General features: G+C 41.2%; 1 protein-coding gene across 1 annotated transcript in view; it reads right to left on the bottom strand.

Annotated features, from left to right (window-relative positions):
• MAST4 (microtubule associated serine/threonine kinase family member 4) overlaps nucleotides 1-14,733 on the bottom strand; it is a 537,692-nt gene that overhangs the window by 253,612 nt on the left and 269,347 nt on the right. The window contains exon 5 of the mRNA XM_077896497.1: nucleotides 7,321-7,352. Coding sequence (XP_077752623.1) covers nucleotides 7,321-7,352 — 32 coding nt within the window. The remainder of the gene's footprint in view (nucleotides 1-7,320; nucleotides 7,353-14,733) is intronic.

The following is a 14,733-nucleotide window of genomic DNA, read 5'->3' as shown; positions in this document are numbered from 1 at the left end:
ACTCTGAAAGGTCTATTGACTAACAGACCCGAAAAGGTGGCTTTTAGTGAGAAAGCACAGGCAACCGTCAAGCAGCCTCGGCGGGGGTGGGGGTGGGGGTGTCACCCTATAGAAGCCTCCCTGAAAAACTCCCCAAATTCCTGTTAGATTTGGTTTTGATAAGTCATCCTAGTAAATCTGAAGTGGAGAACTGCCCCCTCGGGCTTTAGGGGCATCCAGAAACCCACTCTGCCACCATACACACCCTGAAGCTCTAACAACACTTCTCAAACTTAGGGTGCCATTGCAGGTTCACCTTGAGATCTGACTGAAGGTCCACCAGCCTCCACGCCAACACCCCCGCCCCTACCCACACAGATTCTAATCTGCGCTCCCAAGTATGTTTGGAAATGTGGATGCATTTTGATAAACTTCCCGAGGGGACCTGACTCTCCTTGCTTTGGAGCAAAATTAAGGTCTTCCTACAATTTTCAAAGGTAAGAAGATCAGTCCTACACTGCTTCTATCTGGCAGGTGTCCTCCCTACCCAGTTCACAGGAGCTGAGGGCAGGCGTGATAAGGGGCGCTGCAAATACATGCCAAATACCAAACTGGCTCGTCAATGAATATATAAATGCGATTGACATTCTTTCACGGGCTGAAATCCTCTCTTTACTCTCAGGATGCATTACACCATTCTCTTTTGATATAAACATGCCACTTTAAATGCTAATTCAGATGCAACACTCAATTTTTAGTTCGTTTTGTTTCTGGGTTTCTAACATTCAAAATGACACCGGACTTCCATTTGGCTTTGACAAGAGATATTTTGAATTCCGGCTTCCATCACTCTCTGGGTGTGGGAGGGGAGAAAGTACTAAAAAGGCAACTAAATTTATTTTAAAACTCATCCAAATACATGCGTGGTTTACATGGCCTTTGTTTTGCTTGAATTAAGCCCTTCCCTCTGTTTCAGGAACTGCTGCCTTCACCTTGCTGAAAAACTCACAAATCAAATTCAACTTGGTTGTAAAATGAAGGTGAGTCCCTCTCCTTGCAGGCTAGACTGAAACTGCTCATTTTACTCAAACTACTTCTCTCAACAGTTCATCGAGGCTGTATGTGCTGGCTGCAATACATCCAGTGGGAATAGAAGTCTTCCTTTAAAAAAAAAAAAAAAAAAAAAAAAAAAAAACAGACATTTCTATATATATGCCGATTACATCAACCTAAGCCTAGTCAATCCCACAGAAGGCCACTTGAGAAATTCCAACCTAAGTCAGTACCTCCAGTTCAATATAGCTACAGTGAGACAAGCCATCATCCACAGCCAGGAGGCCCAGCTCCCTCCAGAAGTTTCCAACAACCATCAGGGTCCTCTGTTTCTGCAGCCCTGACCATCCCCTGACAACAGGGCCCTCCCTCCTGCTGCTTGCTCATCACGCATCCCTTTCCTGCCCCCGCCCAACGGAGACAAAATTAGAAAGAAGCAAAGTCAGTCTGCCTCCCATTCATAATTTATTCACTTACACGTGGGGCGAGAGAGCTCTTGACAGCTGCCGCCCTCTCTGGGAGCCCCACGTCCCAGGAGTCCAGCAGACGCATTCCAGGGATGAGCCGTCGGCGGCTGTGCTAAACGCAGCGCGGTGACACGCTGCCCAAAGCTGTGCACACGCAGGTCAGTGGGAGGCTGGAGAGAAAACAGCTCTGAGGTCCAGCTGAATGCATTTGAAGCCTGGCACGGTGGCACATATACGTAAGAGGCCCGTCTTCTTTGTGGACAGGGAGGTGGGCCTCCTGGCCAACCGGGAGCGGCTGTCCACCAACAGACACCTATCTACGTGGGCCATGCCCACCCTGCCAGCCCCCAGCCACCTCTGGAACCCAGAGATGATGAACGGGAAGTGTGACTGGGAAGGGAACAAAACTGGAAACTAGAACCGCTGCTACATCAGGAAGTTAAAATAAGCCGAGACTCCTGGGTGTCTTTTAGGGATTTCAGTACTCCCACCAATGGCTGGGCACACAGGAGCACACTTTTGCAGGACCTGTGTGCACACCAGGAGCTGCTGCTGCTGCTTGGGGTTCAGCTGCCGGATGTGCCTTTAAAACGTGGATGGCCAAAGGAGTGGCTAAGTGTCAAGTCACTGTTTCTGCCATAATAAAGTGGTAACTGCAGCATAGGGTTTTAGGAATCCTACGCCAACAGGGCTCCATGAAACAGCACACTCTAGGCTCAGGATTAAAAGACACAGGGCAGCCTGGGTGGCTCAGCGGTTTAGCGCCACCTTCAGCCCAGGGCCTGATCCTGGGGTCCTGGGATCGAGTTCTATGTCGGGCTCCTTGCATGGAGCCTGCTTCTCCCTCTGCCTGTGTCTCTGCCTCTCTCTCTCATTCCCTCTCTCTCTCTCTGTCTCTCATGAATAAATAAATAAAATCTAAAAAAATATATTAAAAAAAAAAGACACAGGGAAAAAAAGTGCTATTTGAGTAGCAAGGAGAATTTCCTTGCTAAGAATAGATAGTGCAGTTTCCTCCTCTGCATAAAGAAATCTGAAAGACAACTAAAAAATACTGGAGGAGAAGAGGGAACTGGCCCCAGCCAATTTCCAGCACCTCTCCCCAGGGAATTCTATGAAAAAAAAAGACACCCTCTCTGTCCCAGAGAAATGTTTATTTGGACAATTAACAAAACACAAGGGGGTCTTTTTAAGAATAAAGCATAGCTGCCAGGGACACCTTGGTTTTGCTTCCAACCATATATTAGCTCACATCTTGCGTTTTTACCCTTTTACCACTTTCCCCGTCTGAAAACAAACACCTCCCAGAGAGTTTTTCCACTTGGGGAAATGGCATTTCAGGACCCAAGATCTAACTCTGGGTAAAGACTAGATACGGGTCCCTCACTCAGCACTATTAACACTTACATAAGTATGGACACTTTAGACTCACTGCTATTAGGAAAATAACAGTAACATCAGGAGAGCCTATGTATTCCACCCTGATTTTTTTTTTTTTTTTTTTTTATCCACCCTGAATTTAAACCAAGAACGACCTGGCATGAGTCAGCCAGCCCCAGAATCACTGTTAGTCCTCAACACACGGTGATGGGAACGCAGAGCAAAAGCAAGACAGCTCACCCTGCTGTGCGGCTCACAGGCTGGCTGGGGGAGACAGACGTGTGGATCATCTACCAACACCCACACTCTGCGTGTTACTGTACTGTACCCTGTGGGGTAGACAAAGACTAGTCAGTCACTTCTCTTAAAAGGCTGACAATTCAAGACAACAAATCTAGTTCTGCAGCTAAACGTCATAATGTCCCATTATAGATATCATCTCATGTGCCCCCTTGCCTCCACGAGTATCAAAATTTATTATGATGCTCCAGCATCAACTAGCAGGTCCCCGCCGCAGGAGATACTCCAACTGCTGTAAAACCGTACTCATTTGAGCCAATCGGCATCAAGTCACCAAAAAACTGAAACAAACGAGTAAAACAGAAATCAATACAGGCTTGGTTATATCCTTTCATTCAAAACAGATAAAATTTATATTAGAATTTTTTCTTCAAATTATTTTTAAATCTCCATATCTGGATAAAACAGTTCAGAATCTCACCTTCATATAATTACTGAGTGTTTTAATATTTTTTTAATTTTTTATTTATTTATGATAGTCAGAGAGAGAGAGAGAAAGAGAGAGAGAGAGGCAGAGACATAGGCAGAGGGAGAAGCAGGCTCCATGCACCGGGAGCCCGACATGGGATTCAATCCCGGGTCTCCAGGATCGCGCCCTGGGCCAAAGGCAGGTGCCAAACCGCTGCACCACCCAGGGATCCCTTACTGAGTATTTTAAATAAAAGTTTGAGATTATCAAAATGTAGAGGGTATACATCCATGTACCCACCACATTAATCATATACATGAAACCCCTCTTTGTACAGTCCTCTCAAATCCCATTTCTTTCATCCCCTCCACTGATAAGCTTTACTGTAAATTTGTTGCCTATGCATGTTTTTATATTTTTCCTACATGTGTTTGTATTCACCACCAACAAAATGTCTTGTTTTGTATATTTTAAAATTTTATCATGTAAACGCTTTCTTCTATACGCAATTGGCTTTTAGCTTTTGTTCTCCATTATTTTTTCGAGAATTATATGTGTTGATACATATGCTGCGATGCATTCATTCTATCTGCTGTATAGTATTTCGTTGTATGATTATATCACGATTTATTCGAAAGATATGTAGTTTTTGACAGGTAGCTGCGAGGAGAAAGAACAGAGAATACCACAACTTTAGTTCCAAGAAGAAAGGAGATGGAAAGTACTGGAGGAATCTAGGAACAAGCCTTGGCATGCGGCTACTCTTGAAAGAAGACGACTAGCTGAAGGCCAGCTATTCAATGAGTCAGAGTGGAGATGACATCTGGGACTCTTCAGCTGATAAAGGGCTAGAAAAGCCTCTGGAAAACTGATCCGAACGTAGTCACTTGGTTATTTAGTAACATCTTGCCTGGAAAGCAGTCCCTTGGCCTTCTCCACTGTTGCCCTAAGGTCATAGTCACTGCCTTTGCAACCTTGTAGAACATTCACGAAACAACACAGATTTCAAGTGATTTCTTGAGAAAATGATCATAAATGACAAACTATTGGGGAATTGAATGATTTTCTGGACAGAAGATAGTTTGCTTTTTTACACTTTAAGTTAGTAATAAAAAGAAAAATCTATTCTCTGTGTTTTTTGGTGAAAGCTTTAACTTTTACAGATATGAAACCTATGCTATCATGATTCCAGGCATAAAAATTATCAGTAAGACAATACTAAATTTTTAAAGAAAATCTGATAAATCCCTATGCGCTGGAATGAGGACAATGCATCTTAAAAATATCCACCGTCAAGACATACGAAGTAGAAGCAGCAGATGTAACAAAATCAGGCACTGCCTTCCAGGAGCTCAGCCTTTCTGAAGGCCTACACCCCCTGATACATTCAATCACATCACTTTGTAACTACACACAATGAGGAATACATCACCCTGTGTAGATTCTGCTGTTAACATGGAAAAAAAGATTCAACAAAAACAGTGGGATTAAATCTGCAATCTTTCTGGGAGAAGATACTAAAAGATTGGAAAACACTTATGCCGGAGGCATTTAACCAGTAAATACACAGGCGAAGTGTTAATAGGCTTAATAATCAGGTCCGGTTATGTTGGCTAGCACCACTCATGCCTTTCCTCATGTGATCTGTTAAAATCACTCTTGCAGTTATTTTTAAAAGTATTTTCTTTTTCTCCAAGTCATAAAACAACCCTGCAAGAGGAAAGTAATTCTGTATGGTGGGGGGGGGGGGGTAGTCACTGAAAATGCTGAGTGGTGTTAAGTCTCAGGACATGTCTATTATACACCATTAATTCTTTTGGGAATATTTGTGTTTAATAAAAAATACAAAGGAGAATCTTGATTTTTTTTTCTTTTACTCGAAAGTATTAATTAACCAAGAATTCACTGAAAAAGGAAAAGGCAGATTTATGTTGACATACATTCTGTTTTACTCCTATCATCTGATTGATAGATAACTAATTTTTATTACAGAAGAGATTTTAAAATGGCTTAAATGTAATTCTATGTTTCTCTTAGTAAGTTTTCAAAGCATGGATGCCAAAGAAACTTATGTCATCATCCTTTTATAAATACACACAATGAGGAATACATCCTTTATTCATTCATAGCATCCATCATCCTTTTTATTCATGAAAGATGCCATGCTCCCAAGTCAAGAAATTTAAATATTATCTTCTATTTCCCCCACTAACTTACAGCTATCAGCTAATATTAACAGGCTTATACAAGGAGATATGAGATAAGGAGAAACTAGAAAAGAAGATATGGCCCTTAAATAGACATGGGAAATCTAATTTGTAATTAACATTATCTTAATAAAAATTTACAGGAAACCTAACTCAGAAACTGCCAAAAAAAAAAAAAAATGCAGTCTATTATAAAAGGCTCAAAGGAAGATCTGACTGAAATTCTGAAGTTTTCAAATCAAGTATTAAAAGACAAATGTAAGTTACCTTAAGCATCAAATAAAGGTACAAGGTAAGATAATTTTTTCTATTAAGATATTTCACGTAGTTTTACTTCAGTTTTTCTTGTTTATTGAAATGAATTAGAAATATCAAAATAAAAAAATATCAAAAATGTTTGGGCTTTTCTGAGTCTAGGTGAGAATTCCAATCATTTGGAAGAAGGCAAAGTTTTGATTCTATGGCCAACTTTTAGGCCATTAACCTCTATCACACAGAGATATAAGCTGGAAACTAGTGACAATCTAGACACGTTCTTCAAGAACAATGATTCTTTATCCCCCAGACAGCCTAAAGCTGTAAAACAGTAAGAACCAAAATGGATAGCATTGAGATGTATTGAGTATAGGAGATGAAGTTTGGTTCTCAGATGCAAAGGCTGACCTTCAAAATTTGGTCAACAAAATGAATGCCATTCTCAAACAGTTATCATTTACGTTTCTAATACTCCACACGTTGAGATCTGCATCAACCTCCCTTAAATATTATACTTATTCTTTAAAAGGACATTGCCCCATCCACTCAATTCTTCAACGTACATACCAAATCCCAGTATTTCTAGACCAGCCCTTACACAGCGCTAGTGGTAACAAATCTACCCTAAATTTAGTGGAACATTAAAGGCAATTCATTTCATTCTGCAACTTCTTAATGGTAAAAAACTATGACTTGTGTAAATATGTTGTTAGTCCTCAAAACAAAAGGTTGAAACAAAGTATAAGGAAATCAAGTTTCATACATCTGCTATTTTAAAATAAGATCATGGCATGAGTCAATTCAGTAAGATCTAGATCTAACAGAAAGATAAGTTGGCTTATAGTCTTCATCAACACGGTAAAAGTTTATAATTTACTTTGCATAAAATCCATACCATAAAAAACAATCACAGAATTCCAGAACAGATAGAAGAACACTGGTTCCTGACTCAGATCAATTTATACTACTCACAGACCAAATAATGTTTTTGCTTGACTACATAAGAGACTTTTTTTTAAATTAAGATTTTCCCAGGAATAAGTAAGCATTTTGCTGACCATGTCCCTAAGGACAAAATCTGAAACGTTTCTTCAAGTTATCCTGAAATCATTGATATGTGGCATTTATAAATCAATGCAAAGTGTCTGTTTTCTGAATTCAGTTCATTATCATTAATTCTCCACTTGCCACTGAAAACCTAACAAGTCAGGGAATAATCACATTACAAACTGTACGAAATATAATAAGGAAACAAAATCAGGCTACTTACAGACTTCCTCTTCTGGGGAGACTCAGCTCCTTCTGTGAAAGAAAAACAAAACAAAACATATATATGAGACACCACATTAACCTTGGCCTGGTAAGGCACCGAACAGACAGCATAAAATGTACCATCCTTCATTATGCTTGATTTAGCGTTTTCCACAATGAAAAGATCTTGATGTCATGATTTTATGCTGTGTCCCTTCTTACATTGTTCTCTTTATATGCTGTGCTGAGTATAAACACAGTTCATCTCAACTCCCAAAAGGAAAAGACACTAATCCTCTCAAAGCAACAACAGCAAAATACTAAGTTGAGCCACATGGCTTTAAAATTGAGCATAAGGAAGATCAGAGGAACCAAGGGACTTACTTAAAGAGGAAAGAGATAGAAGGAGGAGTGGAGATTTTACAGGATTATAATTAAACGAAAGGTGAAATGAAAAAAAGGCAGTTGAATCAGACTACTTACCCCAAGAGCAATAAAATCACACAAAACCCTGTGCATATCAAAGATATACTTTATTATGATTTTCTTAAAAAAAAAAAAAAAAGCCAAAAGTCTCCTTCTGGTTTTGTTTAACGTAAATGTGATTTATGACTTTGGATATTCAAAAGTAGGTTAATGAATCTCTCAAAAGGTAACTAGACAGCAACAATTAATAGAGCGCTTTAAAGTCTTAAAAGGGGGTACTCTCACACTTATCGCAAATTAAGATCACTATCCACCTAACTATAGGGGAGGCTGTGAAAACAAACAAACAAAAAAGCCAACCAACCAACCAGACAAAAAGGGATACAGAAATAGCTCCGCTCAAGACTGAAGATTTCAGAAGCCTGGGTACCCAGGGATGCTTACTTGATAACAATAATTAAAGAATAGGAAGCCATGAGTCATCAGGCTATTTAAACTCCAAAGAACACAGTATAAATTTGAAAGACTTGACTAAATTTAGTTTTTCATTCCCATAATTACTTTTTTTTTTTTTTTTGCCTTCCAGGAGCTTGAGCATTATCTTTTGAAAGGTACTTCCCCCTCAGCTCCACATTCACCTTTCCTGTCCTGTATTTTTACTGGATCCTTAAATGTGTGTCACAGACAGTGGCCGCAGATCTTCTAAACAGTACAGTTTATTCCAGCAGAGCTTACAGAACAGGGCCTTCAAAGTAGCAGACCAAGGGGAGGATGCTGCTTTAACTCTAAGAACATACCTTATTCACCGGCAAATATATTCTGTTGCAGCTCTAATAATCATATCATTGCCTAATTACAGGAAGAAACAATGAACCATCCTAGAAGCAGGAGATCTTCCTCCTCTCAAGGGCTGCAGGATTCAGTGGTGAAATGCTGTATTTTTGTTTTGTTTCGTTTTCTTCCCTCTAATCCTTGATTATCTCCAAGAAATTACAGTGTTTAATCAACTTGGATGCCTGATTGTGAAACATAAATATACCTTCATTTACTAAAACCCCTAAGGACAAGAGAAAAGCTGCTGACCAAGACTGTTTGCCTTGGGAACTGAAATGTAAATAGAAAACCAGCGAGTAATTCTCTGTATGTGTATCTTGGGTTATGACAAGAATTGGAGAAATCTGTTTTGGATTTAGGTAAAAAAGAAAAAAAGAAAAAAAGAAGATGATTGGAGGCCTGGGGGGCTTGGTCAGTTAAGCGTCTGCCTTCGGCTCAGGTCCTGATCCAGGGGTCCTGGGATCAAGGGACCCCACTCTATTTCAGGCTCCCTGCTCAGGGGGGAGCCTGCTTCTCCCTCTCCCTCTGCCCCTCCCACTCATGCGTGCGCTCTAATAAATATTTAAAATCTTTAAAAAAAGAAAAAAGAAAAGGAATAGAAGAACTCCCTAGAAGTAATCGTTCACCAGACTATGTCTATCAGAAAGGAATCACGGAAGACCCGCTGCACCGCAGAGGCCTAGAGCGCAGGAAAACACTGAGGTCCTGGAAGTTGATCTGATAGCAGCACAGAAAGAAAAGGAGGCTGGGCTGATGGGTTATCATCAATAACAGAGTAAGTCAGGTATTATTTCAACTTCATATGCAAATAGATCACTCAGAGGATGCAAGAGGCAAGGGCCCAAATGAATGATCCCCAAATAGTCCAATCAATCACATTCCACCAAATGACCCAACTATAAGCTACTGCTCTGCTCCGAGGGGGGGGGGGGGAACCCAAACCTGCTGAAACAGCAAGATAACGGATAAAAACCAACTCTGTAACTCTGTTTTTAATCAGAGGTCCTTCCAATAGGTCTAGCGTGATGAGTTCCAAACAAGAAGAAAGGTTACGCCGGGTAACCCGGCCCTGCCGCTCCCCGGGACGGCAGCTGAGGCGCCAGGATGAGGGGCAGGGGACATTTAATCGGCCACTGTCAACTGACCTGAAGCTTCCACGCTAACCCAGCTGAAGGAGCTAATCCACCCGACGGTCTGAATGTCAGACTCGGGACTGGAAACTCAATTTGGTAGCAAATTGGAATCAGATGTGATGGTAATAAAGTGAGAGAAATGAATGTGCTGTGGCCAAGACCTAGTGAAGAGCGGCTGCAGATGCCAGGAGGATTCTGCTCCTGCAGAACGAGCAAGGGTGGCTCATGCATGGGGACCACACGCTCATCAATCTGCACCCGCCCTGAAGTAAATGAGCATCATCACGGCGTTTACTGCCGAAGCCCCCGTGGTACACTGTGGATGCGTCTTCATTTCGTTTTCTTAATGTCAGGTTAAGGTCACTAACACATACTTAGATAATTAGACAAGACATGTACTATTGGTCCGAGTCATAAACCAGAGCTTCCGCTTAGTCTTTCTGGAACATGCGCTAATAATTCAGCATCAGGTAAGAATCAGGGGAAGGAAGAAGAGTGGGGCAGAGAGAAAAAAGGACAGGAAGTGTCAACCTGAACTAACAATAAGGAATCAGTAATCATCACAGGATTAAAGAAACTCCTAAGGATACCTTTAAGAACATTAAGGTTTTTAAAGTGGTTTTCACCAATTCTGATTTCTCAGTGACTTCTAACATTTTGTTAGGATCGCTGTGTAGCATTACTCACTGGACAATAGGATTTCCTCTGCCCCCCTTTCTAATAAGAGTGCTGCTAGCATGAATGTTCGCTGAAAACAAGGGTGAAGCAAAGCTAATCTTGTCTGAGAACACTGTCACTTTCTTGTGATTCCTGGGTAAGAGTGTGGACAAACAAGGGTCCCTCAAATCCAGTCAGAGAATTCCCAGAGAATCCAGGAACAAAAGAGCCCTCACAAATGACTCTGCCTCTTTCCCCTGGCCAACCTTGGCCTTGAAGGGAGAAAATAACTTGTCTTATTCATGAAGGCAAGAGAGGAAATCTGCAGTGTTTAATATGGACAAGCAATTTCCACAATGGTAATTTAAAATATATATACTATTTAGTAAGTATTTAATAGTTTTACATCCACAAATAAAACGATATGGCCACATATATTCGGGCAATCTTTGAGCTATTCTTTTTAACTGATGGGTCATTTTGTAATTGGAAAGAGAAAGGAGATTTGAATATGTTACAAATAATATACGTAGGTACCCCCTCTCTAAGAGGTGGAACTTAATTCTCTTCCCCCCTGAGACTGGGCTGGATTTAGTGACTTGCTTCCAAAAATCGAACAGAGAAAGGGAAAAATAACAACTTTCCAGGAGAGAAGCCTGACAGACAAGGTCTTAACCAAGTGATCAAGGTTAAGGCCACCTGATAAGTCTTGTTGCTATCACGTGCCCCTGAAGTGAAGTAATGAGAAGAGGCCTCACCTCTCCGGTTTTCTTTCTAAAAATCCGTAAGTCCAGTCTAATCATGAAAAAACATCACGCAAACCCTTGTTGAGGGTCATTCCAGAGAACTGATCAGTACTCTTTAAAATTGCCAGGAATGTAAAAAACAGGGAACATGTGATAAACCGCCAGAGATTGAAGAAGGGAAAGATGATGACGAAACACAATCAGTGTAGGATCCTGAGGTGGGTTCTGTATCATTAAAAGGCTGTTAATGGAAAACCTGCTGATGTCCAAATAGTCTGAATTTAGTTAATATAAGTACCGATGTTAATTTAATAGTTCTGACAAATAAATTAAGACTATATAAGACATTAACATAGTGGATGGGGCACCTGGGTGGATCAGTTGGTTAAGTATCTGCCTTTAGCTCAGGTTATGATCTCTGGGTGCTGGGATCGAGCCCCGCATCAGGCTCCCTGCTCAATAGAGGGCCTGTTTCTCCCTCTCCCTCCCAAATAAATAAATAAAATTATTATCTCTCTCAAATAAATAAAAATTCTTAAAAAGAAAAGATATTAACATAGTGGGAAAGTATAGAGAAATTCTCTCAAAGGTCTTAAAACTTTTCTGTAAATTTAAAATCATTTCAAAAAATCTAAAAAAGTTCTTTCTCACACAGAAGAGACAGAGGTAGGGAGAAAAGTAAAACTGGGGGAGGATGGAAGGGATGAAGAAACAAATACCTAAATATTCTAAGCTTATTTTAAGGAAACATTTAATCTTAATTTTTAGGAGATTCTATAATCTATGTGAACCTACTTGGGTAGGCCCATCCACGAAGACAGCCAAGTTGAAAAACATTTTTATAGAGCCTATAAAAGAACCAGATGTGGAATAGGAGAGAAATCAAGGAAGGGTCTCAAGTTTTCTCTCTGAGCAAATACAGTTTGAGGGCAGAACAGTTTTGTTTGGACACGTTTCATCCAAGAGGACTCTAAGGATCCCAAACAGAAATTTCCGAATAGGTGGGTGGACTTCTATTAGCCTGGATTCAGGGAAGACATTGGGGCTGAATATAGACTTTGGAGCTTTATGACCCTTTAAGATGGTAGATAAAGCCATGGGCTGGTTGAGACAGGAAAAGAACAAGAAGAAAAGAAAGAAGTGCACGTTTATGCAAGGTCATGGGCACCACAACATTTAAAATCTGCAGGCGGCGAGAATCTTGCTACTTGTTGTTAAATGGTACATTGCACGATGCAGCCATCGGGGTTCTTGATAATAAAAGAAATTGAGTAAGGCTACAAATAAAAAATGCAAATAAAAACAATAGATTCCGTAGACACCAGTTCTCACACAGGTGACAAGATGGAAGCACAGACAAGATCAGAAAATAGGAACCAGGGAAACAAATTTTTTTGCAGATTTTATTTATTTATTCACGAGAGACACAGAGAGAGAGGCAGACACACATGCAGGGGAGCTTGATGCGGAACTCGATCCTGGGATCACGACCTGAGCCAAAGGCAGATGCTCAACCACTAAGCCAGGTGCCCAGGAACCAGGAAATTAAACCCCAGAAAACAGGGACACCCTCAGTTAAGACATCTCCATAACTGAATGCTCAACTCAAGCCCAACCTCCAGGGAGTATATCTTAACTACCTGTGCACCTTTCCCTCATCACTCCTGGCAGGTTCCCATTCCCTCTGAGTATTAGGGTGATCACACCTGGGTCTCTGCCTCAACCAGAAAAGGTATACACAAAATGCTCGCTGGGTTTTCCTATCAATTTTCCTTGATCAAAGCCACATACTCGCTTTCTTTAAGTAACAGAAGAATACGAGATCCCTTCACCAGCACACTGGGAGAACTAGTCATTCATAAGCTCACTAGATCACTGAGCAGTACAAGCACTCTGCACGTACAGACAAACCATTAATTTTAGGGAGAGGGTTCAAAGAACCAAGATGTGGGGCAACGTATCAGGCACTGTTAGGGGCACCTGAGGAGGACACAAGATATGACTGATTTAAAAGCTAGCTGGGGAAATGCCTACGCACACAAGAAAAGGTGCCACCAGCTATGAGATTATGCAGTTTAACTCAAATGTGAAATGCTGACAGTGGAGAGAAAATAAAAGGAGATGCGGTGGTTCTGAACGCAGCCAGGCTACACATTAATATCACCCAGGGAGCTTTTAAAAATATGGATGCCAAAAAAAAAAAATATATATGGATGCCTGAACCCCACCCCTGGAGATCTAGAGGGAGAGTGGTTTGTGTAACTTGTTTAGTGGAGGTTAGTATGCATGTATGTAATTATTTATTTAGAGAAAGCACGCACATGAGTTGCATGAGGTGGGGGTTGGGCAAAGGAAGAGGGAGGGAGGGAGAGAGAATCTTAAGCCAGGCTCTACACCAGGGCAGGGGCTCGATCCCACGACCCTGGGATCATGACCTGAGTGGAAGCCAAGCGTGGAACACTCAACCAACTAAGCCACCCGGGTGGCCTCAGTATTTTTAAGTCCCCTTAAGGACAATGAGTATGCATAAACCATTTGTCTTTGGACTTTTTCCTTTATGGGATATATTAGTTTTCTGGCACTCATTACAATAGGGAACTTTTTATTTTTAGGCTTTTGGTTATTTCTTTTGCAAGTATGAGGGCAAGGGAAGGTCTAGTGGAGCTCCCTCTACCCCGCAGGGTGTAAAGTAAGCTAGGAGTATAGATTCATCTGGGAATCGGATCCCCTGAAGAAGTGATTTTGTTCCCTTTTTTCTGGCCTCCATCTCTGAGTGTCCTTTGTGAGGGCAGAAGCACAGATCAGTTGAGCTCACACTATGTGACACTTGGGTTAGAATTAGAGCTGTGATCAACAGCAGCTTATGTTCAAGCAACGCTACAGCGGCCCATCAAGTACTTGGTTTTCTGCATCAAAATCCTGTAGAGTAAAGCTAGTAAAGCTGGAAAAGCAGCAGGTAGACCTCTACAGATAGCTTTGGGCATTCATCCCATTCAACCTATAAAGCATGACTAAAATCCCCCAGGGGGAATGTGAGATGGGTGGAGAATCTCAAAGGATTGTCCCTTTCTTCCAGGTTCGGTTTCATTCTATTTTTGTATCCATAAACGCTTACATGTATTTATTTGTGGTAGCAAAGTTCAACAAATCAACCAGAAAAGGTATACATAAAATGCTCGCTGGGTGAAATTTCCTATCAACTTTCCTTGATCAAAACCACATACTCAAAAAAAAAAAAAAAATACACATACTCGCTTTCTTTTAGTAACAGAAGAAAGTGGCTACCATCCTGCTTTCTTGCCAGGTTTGGCTTTGAACCCAAGCAATCAGCTATCATCCTCATGACTTGGCACTAGGCTCACAGGCTCTTTCTACAGACAAGGTTTCTAAGTCACAATGTGGCTAGCTGTCTCTTTTGGTTTTGTACATTCTTCTCAAAAACTCAGTCTAAGAAATTTTATAACATAATCACCTGACAGGACACTCACCACGTTTTCCCATTGGGAGCCCAGGGGAGAGTAGCAATTGCCCATGGACACAAAGCCAGGAGATGCTGGTAGCAAAATCTGAACCAGGGTCATCCAGTTCCAATTCATCTCCCTACAACGCACTGTGAAAATGTCAGACAGGGGGCAG

Source organism: Canis aureus, chromosome 5, assembly GCF_053574225.1.
Source record: "Canis aureus isolate CA01 chromosome 5, VMU_Caureus_v.1.0, whole genome shotgun sequence".
Lineage (NCBI taxonomy): Eukaryota > Metazoa > Chordata > Mammalia > Carnivora > Canidae > Canis > Canis aureus.
The sequence above is the reverse complement of the archived record's forward strand: the minus strand, read 5'-3'. Positions and strand labels throughout refer to the sequence as shown.